This window comes from Nanorana parkeri, unplaced genomic scaffold (assembly GCF_000935625.1).
Source record: "Nanorana parkeri isolate BGI_ZX_2015 unplaced genomic scaffold, ASM93562v1 scaffold928, whole genome shotgun sequence".
Lineage (NCBI taxonomy): Eukaryota > Metazoa > Chordata > Amphibia > Anura > Dicroglossidae > Nanorana > Nanorana parkeri.
Window position 1 is genome coordinate 18,676 of NW_017307196.1, and position 11,598 is coordinate 30,273.

Below are 11,598 nucleotides of genomic sequence, written 5' to 3' on the forward strand. Positions count from 1 at the left end.
TATATATATATATATATATATACATATATATACACACATATATACACACATATACACACATTACAAAAAAAACAGTTCAATTTGGTGCACTCAAAGACAGAGACACCTTTCACTGCACCAAAACAACGTCAGGCTGTCCTCAGCCGGTAGTTTGGAAATGCAAACATGCTAAACAAAGCCAGATTAAAATGAAGCCCGAGGACCATTTACTCCTTGCATCCCGGCTTCCAGAGGTACACTTGTGACCGTTGCCGTCAGCGAGATCGTTTGCTTTAGGAAGTTGTAAGATTTATTGCTGTCCAACATGTTTCACACCTGTTTCTTTTCATCACACAGGGACACAAGCCTGGCTGGAAACGGCAGCTGCAAAGCATAAAATGCGTGCTTTCCTCCCTATCCGTGGAGTCTGGCGGCCGGAGCAGAGCTGGGATACTCTCCTCTTAGAACGCAGCCATTTATGGGCAAGCCGACGAGAAGAAGCCGAGGCCAGACCAAGAGTTTATGAGAAGCAGAAGAATCTAACCCTGCAGGCTGCCGGCCTTCTCCCCAGGATTCCTTAGAACTTGGCGCTTTGCACTCACCTTATCCGGCGCAATAAATGCAGAGGCGCCCAGATAAAGCCTCTCGTATTAGATACAGGCATTCCACACACACTAAGCTGAGGGAACGGAGGGCAGATCTACAATGGCCCTGCTTTCCGCATTACTCAAAACATGGGGCCAGAAACATGACAGCTGCAGCAAGTTTATCCAAGTCTAAGACAAAAACTGTAATATATTGCAGCTTACCAGTCCTTAGATGTGGCGGCCGAATTCATTTTATTTTTCTTCCTCCTTTATCGTCATCTGCTGATCCTGCCGGTAACACACTTCCTGCCCTCGGGTGACAACGCTTACTTCGCTCTATCTATGAAGGAGTAGCGTTGTCACCTTAGGCTGCTCTTCTGATTTTGACTACAGATACCTCACCTTCTCCTCATCCCTATTATATTGGTGTTCTGTAGTTCACAGTAGAGAACTGGGACGATCGATAACATTGTGACAGATTTCATTTCAGTACACAGAAAGTGACGAAGGACACTGAATTTCTGGCAAGATGAACAGGGATTTTTTTTTTCTTGAAAATGTCCTTTGCCTGAATACAAGAAAACTCATGAAGCCAACTCATCTAACGACATGTTAAGCTGCAATGTATTACACTTTCCGTCTTAGATTTAGATACATCATAAAGTGATTAGTATAAAATTGTTAACAAAAGCCAACACATTTTGGGGGGAAAAAAGCCTAGTAATTCTTCAGGGCTTAAAACAGAATTAGAACTGGATGGTATTTATTAGTCTGTTTTGGGGCTAAACAGAGCCGAGGTATTGGTGTATCCTTGTGGAGATGAAGGTGGCCGGCTGCTCCATTTCTACAATGAGGATGGCAGCTCTGCTGCATTTTGCCCCAGAAATCTAATGAATACCATTCAGTTTAATTACATTTTATACTTTTTAAGCCCTGAAGAAGGGGAGACTTTTTCCCTCTAAAACGCATTGACTATTCATAAACATTTTATACCGAACATCGAGCCACGTGAGTGTTTTTCCAGGTGCCCCTAACCTCATACAAATGGATCAGTGTTACCATGTTGCATTGTTCATATGTATGTAAAGCATTGTCGAGTTTGCTGCTAAACTACGCAAAAGGATAATACTAATCAGTATAAAGTGCATACAATCCAATGTGCTAGCTAGACACCAGTCCAAAAGAACAGGATTCTCATTGGGGGCCCCTAAACTGGAAGATGACAGCACTTCTCTGCTACAGTACAGATGTGATTAGGGGAGGTAGATGCTATACTTGCTTTTTCTCCAGGGATGAATCTTTTAAAAAACCATGAATACCACCACTCTAGGTCAGTCTGCACTTCAACTCCAATCTACTTCCAGAAGTGCTGATCCAATTTATTTCAACCATGCCACAACAGCAGCTCCAAAAATGAACTCAATCTGTGACTTGCATAAGGGGAGCGTTGCTTCCCCTGACAAATCCAATTGTTCCTTCCGCAGCCCGCACATCATTACTCCTGTAAAGAGGCAAGAGTAATGGAGGAACCAGAGCAAGCGCCGGGGGATGTGGGCACCTGACACTCTCAGAAGTGTCCAATGCTGAAGAATTTGCAGCGCTGGAAGACAGAGGTATTCAGACTCGCTGCTCACTGGAGACGCCAATATTCACAGTCGTCTATTGCAGGAAGTGGGGAGCGTGTGAAACACTTCCATTGACCTGCTGCAACCTTGCTGGTGCTTGGTGTCTGACCTTCATTCGGCGCTGACACATAGGGGCGAGGTGAGCATACTGAGTAAACTCCAATTCATGACTCAGAACTTACACAGGCATAACTCTCTTTACTACTGGTGGATGGACGAAGTGAAAGTAAGCAAGCATAAGGTGCTGATGATGCTGCCATTTAAGAGAACCTGTTGCTTTGACCTGCTTAGGAACAGCACAGGCTCATTTTACAGCTCAATTCCAAGCAAAAAGCTAAATACACAGCAGAAATGTGTGTCATGTGCATACAAAGACTTTGTAATGATGGTCACATTTTATTACAATGGTTTGAAATTAGAAAAAGCTTCAGACAGACAATGTAAGCGCCTATGTTCAGGAGCTTTTGTTCACTAAAAAGGCAGTGCCACCCACTTTAAAAATTGCAGGTCAAAGCACAGAAAAATCAAATACATGAAATGCCTACTTACACTTTTTTTTCCATTCCATAAATGATTTTTTTTTATTCACATTGCCTTTGAACTTGCTAGGAAATAAAACTACTTCAAGAGCAGTCAATCCCCTAGCACAGCTCCCTCCTTGCATGTCATAGCGCTCTCCTCTTCTGGGAGTGTGTAATTACCGTCTATGCTGGCCCAACTCTTCTGTCCTTCCCCTCACATTCCTACATAACCTTTTATGCAACTGCCAGGAAGGAGCAAAGGGGAAGTCAGAGAATTCAACTGGGGCTGCTGCTATCACATCCAAGATGGCATCACCCAGCAGAAATCTCAGAGCTGGTGACAGGGTCTCTTTAAGAACTGCTTTTCTTTCCATACAAGTCAATGGGAAATAGCTTCAACCAGATCACATGTAAAAGAAGGGCAACTGTAGGTCAAATGCACCTGTGAAGGACCCCACAGACCCTACACAAGATATACCCCGACGTCTCACCAGACACGTGCTGGAGATGCCAGACAGGTGAGGGCTCTCTCCTACATGTATTTTGGACATGCCCAGAACTGAACACATACTGGTCCGAAATTCACAAAATCACATCCCAGGTCACTGGACAGACAATTCACTTCACACCGACGACATTCCTAATGACTGACGCTAATAACGACCCGGGACATAGCAAATCCCTAAGACAACATATGATCAATGCTGCTCGCACAATCATCCCGAGACATTGGAAGGAGGTGAGGACGCCCTCGTTGTCTGAATGGATCCGACAGATCGATCATGTTCGGGAGATGGAGGAGCTGCTCTTCACAAAAAGGGATGCTCTGACCAAATTTATGCGTATATGGGCGTGCTGGCACCATTTCACGAGCACCCAGGATTATCAATCCCTCAAATCCGAATCCTGAACAATCACTTTTCCATTTGCAATGTAGGGTATCGGCAATCCTCGGTTGACCCTTCCTTCTCTACGCTTATAAAAGAATCTCAAACTTTCAACTTTGGACGTTTAAAATGAAGGTTTCTCAATTGACCTCTGGGTAATGGGGGACATTGGAACTATGTGTTATGTACTCAGAAAATGAATAATCCTATATAAATAACCAAGTCTGGATAATGCAAACGTGTCTCTGCTTAAAAGCCAGCTATCCTCCTTCCCTCCCAGCCTTACCCCTATCCTATACCCCTCCCCCCTTCCCTGACCCGGAACTTTACGCTGTGGAAATGTGATTTTATAATGCTTTGTCATACGTATCTGTGTACAAAACAATAAAACTTGTTGGAAATTTTAAAAAAATGCACCTGTGAAGGCATGGGAGATGGAATTCATGAATGCCTCAACCAGATCTCAAATGCTATGGGCACCAAAAGCGTGCAGCCCTTTGACATTTGGAGTCTGCCCCAACCCTTGTCACTATCACTTCTGCTGGACAGCTTGACATGTACAACGTGTCAATGTGGAGAAAGCTACAAAAAGGCGCATTAAATGAAGGAATTCATATACATATCATCATTATGTGTATTACCTTCATATAGTTATCAGATTATAAACAATAGTGGTCCTATAGTACATATGAGCACCACTGAAAGAGACTGACTGGCTATTTGGTACATACCTGGATGACTTTGTAGAAGTAGGCATACTGCCGTGCTGTGTTCTTGTACTGGCTGTATACATCATGTATGGCTTGTGTAGACTGCAGGTAGCGAACTTCGTCCTCCTCGAAATACAGAGGGGTGTCATAGTTGCTGGGCAGGGTCTTTATGTATGGCAGCCAAAAGGAACTGGGATCTGCTCTTTCACACAGCAAGTGGAAGGCGAGGGTAATGTTTCCCATTGCCTGTAAAATCCGGTCCTGGGAGTACAGGGATCCTAAATAAAACAAGACAAGCAGATTTCAGGAACAAGTTCATTTTCTTTTATGGAACAAAGGTAATTTTAATCTTTCTCTTTATAACAGTTTTGGGTCCATTTTATTTTAGTTGTTTCTTTTACCAATGTTAGGCATTGGCTGGCAGGAGTAAGGACAGTGTGTATGTATCACCCAGGTTTCTCACATACACATGGTGAGGGGCTCCAGGGCTAACGACTGATATGGAGAGAAAAAAAAAAAACTTAAGTTCTGTTCTGGGTCCTGGAGCTTGGAGGCTTTGAAGATCTTTGGGTGGGAATACAGCCTCCATTTCTAGGTCCACATCTTGCCTGGTAGCCAGACCTCATGATTAGTCTCAGTTGTCCACAGGCCTTTGTATACGTGAGCTGACTGATGCTCAGATCTCTCACTCTCTCTCTTACTTTCTCTGCTGTGGAAGCCTGCTGCTGTGTGAAAAGGCTGAGTGCTGACAGAATATTAAAACGGTACAAGGGTTGCCGGTTTGTTTTGGAGAACATATTAAGGGACACCCTGTTAGGTAGGAACTGACATGAGTTTAGTTAGTGGCGCAGATGAGCAGATGTTTTGTTTATTTTGTGCTATGGATGTGCTGTACAAAGCCCTCCAGCACTGAAACTGTCAGGGTTATTCACAAATGGGTGATGTTTGGAGAAGGCCGGAGAAGTGAGCAATCTGGGACAACATAGCTGAACTGGAAAGTGAGATGAATTGGAGAAATTTTCAAATCATCTATTTTGGCCTAGATTGTTCACTTCTCCTGCCCGCTGCAAAATCTTCACTCTTTTGTGAATAAACCGGTGTGTGCTTGCTGCCTGAATATGCAGGACAAACCTGAATGGGCTGCTCTTGGGTGTACTTGTCTCATGTACTGCCAATACCAGTTGAACAATTAGTACAATTTTTTAACTTTTAAATGGACATTTATATAGGTATTATTTAGGGATGCACCAATATATCAGCCGAAAATGGCACTTTTGGCATAATGCCGAAAGAGCCATGTTTCGGCCGATACATCGGCGCATCCCTGGTTTCTTTTCTCCCCGCTGGGCACTGCTCTGTGTTCCGGCGGGGAGAAAAGAAAGTGACAGTCGGCCGAGCGCTGCAGGACGAGAGCGCTGTGAGCGGCCGGCCTCTCTCCTCCCACACCGCTCAGCCGCCTATCACAGTCTGGCAGAGCGGTGTGCGGGCAGAGAGAGCCAGCGCTGTCACAGGAGGCTGAGCCCTCCTCCCACAGTGCTCAGCCGCCTATCACAGTCCGGCAGAGCGGTGTGTGGGCGGAGACAGCCAGCGCTGTCACAGGAGGCTGAGCTCACCTCCCTGCTCCGCTCGATCAGCCTCCTGTGACAGCGTGTGTCAGAGAGGAGAGCAGGCTACATACACTCGGCAATCAGTGATCGCTGAGTGTTTGTAGATAATTGAGGACATGGTATGGTTACTATATCCTCAATTATGAATGAATGGGAGTGATCTGCATCACCTCATGTTCATTCATAGTTGTAGGTATAGTAAACATACCATGTCCACCGGCAGACTGAAATCCAGGAGCTCCACAGGAAATCATGCAAAATTAGCACCGTACTTGCATCACCACAAGATACACTTCAGCATTTTTGTTAGCCAACTTAATATCTAGTGCCGGACAGCTTCATTTGTAAGTATGGTTTAAACATATTTGTCAGTAACGCAACAGCCATAAAGTAACTGTTCCACCATTCCTAGAGGATGAAACCATGGCCAAACAATGGTACTGCGTCTGACCTTCACCGGCTGATCATGTCCTTACCCAACATGGAATTCTTAGCAGACTCCACAGTCATTAGTAACTTCCTTGGTACCCACAGGAACAGCTCTTCAGCCTGAATAGGAAGAATAAGATTTTGGTCAGTCTATGGACCAGTTTTTATAAATCAACCTCAATATATTTTACAAATATAAAATCCTAAATCAAGAAACTACCACTTAGCATTACCAAGTCACCCATTAATATACACAGGCTACCTGCTGACTCCATTTACTAAGGACAGGACTTAATCTAGATTTTTTAACACCAACTACAAATCATATCAAAGTGATCTGGGGGCCCAGCAGGAACACTATGTACATGCAAATAAAAAAAAACAAGCCCCCAACAAATCATAAGCTTACTGGAAATTATTATTATTATTATTATACAGGATTTATATAGCGCCAATAGTTTTCACAGCGCTTTACAATATAAGGAAGACATTACAGTCACAATACAATTTAAGACAAGATGGTAAGGAGGGCCCTGCACGTGAGATGCTCTGGTAACACAAAAAGTCTTATGAAATAATAAATAATATGAAATAATAATCAACAATAATGATGGGCATGGTGCAAGGATGCAGCTATAAACATTGCAGGCCACAAAATCTGCTATGAGGCCTTGCATACATTGAAAAGCATGTCGTTGCCAGCTGTCTACATGTTACAGAGACTGCCCCACATCACATAGGGGTTCATTTATAAAGGGTCTGCTGGGTGGATGCCAGTCGCATGGCAATAGTGGACCTAGATGGTACTGATGAGTATAGGATTCCCTATACTCACCGCCGCCATCTTGAGGCACTAGTGTCATGTGAACAGACCCCCACAGGTCCATCTTTTAGGTCTAAAATAAGATCCTTTTCTTATTAAATGTAGTAATTTGCTTTAAAACGTGTTCATAATAGTATTATGTTTCCTACAAGTTACTCTGAAACTTTTGCTGGTTCTCAAGTTTAATTTGAGGTGCATCCTGCTCACTAACAGCATATATGAAAACCCCAGGCAGGGAAGTTATGGGATCCAGCCACCCCCGCCAGATCACTTTCCTCTGTCACAGGTAAGCAGCACAGCTTGGTCACCGACTCACCCCCAGCTTCCTTCTGACCTGCAGTTTACCTGCTAAGCTGCGACAACCTGCTCCAAGCTGTTTTTGCATGCCCCTAGACTTGTATGGGGAGAAAAGCTGCTCCAATATAAAAAAGTCCTCAGACACAGGCACTAATGGAGGGGCAATGCGAGAATCTACATCCACAAGAGACAGTGGAGGATCATTTATAATATTCCAAATCACACCTTTATCTCTCTTGTCGCCTTCAGCCCGAAGCCTTCATTGGGAAACTCTACAAGTTCAAAACCTTCAGTTGACGCTCCATTTGTTCTCGCCCACTCAATAAGTTCGGGGAAATAATCTTCCCTCTTCCCGTCAAATACAACGGACAAGCCAACTACAAATAACAGAAAAGCAACAAATGTCAAATCTAGTAAAGCATTAAAAGGTAAACTGTGTAGAAAGTTTTCAGCAGCTTTAGAAATGATGTTTCCTACTGTACACAAACATGCTCTTCTTTTGCAATACAATGCTGCGGCCACTGTAAAACTGATCCAAGAAACCTGCTGAACAAGGGCTCAATGTCCCTTATTTCCTGTTTGTAGGACACTGCTGTGCCTGCTCCTTCCCCGGGCCACCGGTCTTGAAACATCCCTGCTGCAGTTTATTTCTTACCAACAGCAATGTAATAACTTCACCGCTGCCTGTAGTGGGAGAAGCCGGGCGTCCTAAGCTGGCCATACACTGTTATATTTTCACTCACAGATTCCTCCATCTACGCTAAGCAGTGTGAATGAATGAATCTTCCTCTGTGTCCTTGGTATTCCGACAGCAGTGGGTGTGCCGCTGTCAGAATACTCCAACAGTGACAGAAATAGATTGGTTGCCGTTACTTCATCTGAAGATTTTCCACCCAGTTCCTTGGATTTTCTGATGAAAGGATGCCAGACAGAAGGGTGCAGACAGCGGCACCCACTGTGCGAATTTCCTCCAGTTCATTAAGAACCAGCCGAAATTTTACAATGTATGGCCAAGTTAGACTCCCGATCTGTCCCACCACCTGGTCTGTCAAATCCAATCATGCCTGCCGGAATAGGAGCTCCAACACTGACCTACACATAGCTTATATAAGAATAAGGTTCGAGACTCCAGCAAGAATCAGTGGGCAGAGGGATGGGTTCCTGAGAGAACCTGTCACTTTACTCCGAATGGAAAAAGTGATGATGGATTTAGTTTAACTGACCATAATCGCTGCAAGAAGAGAACCATGTGTCAGACTGCACCTTGCTTGTTCTATTCAGCCTCCTGGCAGCCCCAGCAGGATTCTCTCAAGTTCTTGCACAAGAAGCAACTTTCCAAAAATTGGTATAGCCTTAGGCATTATCCTCCAAGTGACAGTTTATAGGCCTGGTGGTAGCTCGGTCAAACACAAAGCCATTCAATGTGATTGGGGGGAGGGACCTACTTACTGTTCCCATAACCTAAAAGTGTGGACATTTTAGTGAACATTAGGTAAGACCTACTGAATTATAGTGAATATTTAACATAGGGTACAGTAGGCACATGAAGGTTGTAGCTAGACCCTTTGGACATCCACCAATGGCCGAGTGAAAGCTTAAAGGAGAACTATGAGGTGAGTGCTTTTCACTCACCTCAAAGTTCTAGCCGACCAAAATCTTCGTAAGCCCTTGCACTTCACCGTGTCTCTCCACACTCTACCAACCTTTCTGACTTGTGGCTTTTAAAGCTGTGCAGCGTAATGTAAACAAAATGGGAAATGTGGCATAATGTGTCATTAAGTATCGGTGTAAATAAAACCATGCAAAAAATGAGAATTTCCTGTATAAGAAAAAAAAAAAGCCTTCACTGACCTTTCTGCTTCCTACGGATTCTTTCGACAAGGCCGCGAATCTGCACGTATTCTTCCCACTCTCTTCCCGGAGCAGAATTGGGATTACTGCACTCTGCAGGGAGACAACATACCTTAAAAGTCGATTTCCACCTTTGTAAGTGATTAGCATTTATTGTGGTAATGTAGAGATACAGTGATGATGTATATGTGTGTACATTTTCAGGACTCACATTGCTGGCGTTCTTCATTTTGTTTTATGAAGTTTTTATTAGGCCTGAAGCCTAGAAATTCAACATTTTCTCCATAGGAAACTCAGTCTGACACAGGGGTGGGATGTAAGTAGACTCTAAAGAGCTCTTCCCCCCTCTCTGTTATTCACAGTAAAACAATCAGTAAACAGCAGCTCTGCCTTTGCACACAATACACTGTCCGGGGGGGGGGGCTTGTCCTGTTTGGGTATTGAGCAGCAGAAAATTAATACAATTGCCGGCAGCGGGGATTCCTCCAATTCCAGCCTATTCGTTCATCCACGCTGTTTAGGGTGCATGGAGGAATCAATGGAGAAAAATGTACAGGTTGTATGGCCTGCTTTAGCCAACACAATCTTCCCCTGACATTATCTGAGGCTGTGTGCAGAAGACAAAACTACTTGCTGGCATCCAATCAAATCCCTGTCGGCTGAAAAACAATCAGGTACTGGCCTTTATCGTGAACAGATAGGATTAGAAGGATGCTCTATATGCATTCCACATCGGACTCTAAAGTTTTTACCAAAATGCAAAATTGTTAATTTTTTTCGAGGAGGAAATAACCGATTTAGGTGCAGCAAGTAAATAGGAAGAACCCCCCAAGATGTCATCTTTGTTATCCCTAAGCACAGGCACAATATCTCTCCACACTTACTCTGTAGTAATTCGGTGATCAGGTTCATAATTTCCTTCGGGGACACGGCTGCTGCCGCCCCACTGCCGGACTTCTGCGTTTTCACCCTGCTCTTCTTCCCCATCTCTGGATCTGCCTGCAATGGTAATGGAGTCAGCGTCACGACAAGACAGAACGGCTGCACCAAAACACATAAGGTTATTTATACAGCAGAGCAACAAGATGTGTTATACTGGGGCATCTGAATTCTACAGGACTACCTACACACCTTCATAACTTTTCCTAAATAACTGAAACAACTCATAGAGCTTCTGTGTACATGTGCACAGAATGAAGAGGTTACTCATTCCTCTTTCGGTCTCCTCCCTTTTTACAGAAACTCACACAGGTTATTCCGGCTGGTTGCTAGCTCGGTTCCTGCAGCCTCTCTCCCCCTTCACTTCTGGGGGGTCCCAGAACCCATTAGTCATCACGTCTGATACAGTGTATTGGACGTGAGGTCACTGAGGGATACTGGAAAGAGGCTGCAGGGACCGGTATTGGGCGAGTATAATCTTTGTTATTTTGGACACTAAGGGCCTGTTCACATGAGTTTCAGGTCCGGATCAGCAGGCGCGGTGCTTTGCGTTTTGCCGCGTTTTAGCAGCGTTCCACCAAAAAAAAAAAAGTGGGGCTGTCAGTATGTTAGCTACAGTGCTGACCGCACAAAATGTGACATGCAGTATTTTTCTGTCGTAACCTGAACGGACTGTGCACGTGAGAACTGTAGCCCATAAAACACATAGGGATACATTGGGATACATTTTTAGGGCAGGAGCGTACGGATCAGGTCAGCACAGAAAACGGACGTCGTGTGAACAGGCCCTAAACCAAACAGAGCACTTCACCCTTGCAGTTCGGGGTTTTTTTCTGCCTAGAGTTCTTCTTTAATGCATGCACGGTTTTGTTGGACTTTGTTTTAGCGGTGCAGCAGATGGCTACAGGCTGAGAGAATAATCGTTTTTCATGTTTACCTTTATTTGCCAAACCGAATACCCGTGCACCTAGTGAAGAAAAGAAAGAACATCAGCAACAAGGAAGAAGGAGTATGGAATTGATAAAGGACGCAATACGCAGCGAACAAATTACCTGACACACAGCTCCCTGTTCCCATTTTAGCCCCAACGTTAAGGTGGGCAATCTTCCCAAAATGTTGCCATACACAGCTCATGTTTTATAGAAAGCTTTAATAGAAGGTTTCTGAAACTAAAATGATGACATCATTGGCCTACCCTTTCAATATTTGACAATGGTGGCTATAAGGTTTATTCAGTCAGGTGTTCTTTTCTTATGAAACTCAATAAATGATCAAGCAGAACGTCAGCCAAAAAAAAAAAAAAGACACAAATCACCCATTACAAATATTGAAAAAAGCATCTT

At 44.0% G+C, this 11,598-nt stretch overlaps 1 protein-coding gene across 1 annotated transcript in view; it reads right to left on the reverse strand.

Annotated features, from left to right (window-relative positions):
• The window catches only part of LOC108795060 (histone-lysine N-methyltransferase setd3), a 28,831-nt gene extending 17,610 nt beyond the window's left edge, over nt 1-11,221 (reverse strand). Inside the window, exons 1-6 of the mRNA XM_018566241.1 lie at nt 11,193-11,221; nt 10,201-10,315; nt 9,317-9,409; nt 7,691-7,842; nt 6,393-6,465; nt 4,331-4,587 (exon numbers count right to left, since the gene is read on the reverse strand). Coding sequence (XP_018421743.1) covers nt 4,331-4,587; nt 6,393-6,465; nt 7,691-7,842; nt 9,317-9,409; nt 10,201-10,303 — 678 coding nt within the window. The 5' untranslated portion in view covers nt 10,304-10,315; nt 11,193-11,221. The remainder of the gene's footprint in view (nt 1-4,330; nt 4,588-6,392; nt 6,466-7,690; nt 7,843-9,316; nt 9,410-10,200; nt 10,316-11,192) is intronic.
• Between the last annotated feature and the right edge of the window lie 377 nt (nt 11,222-11,598).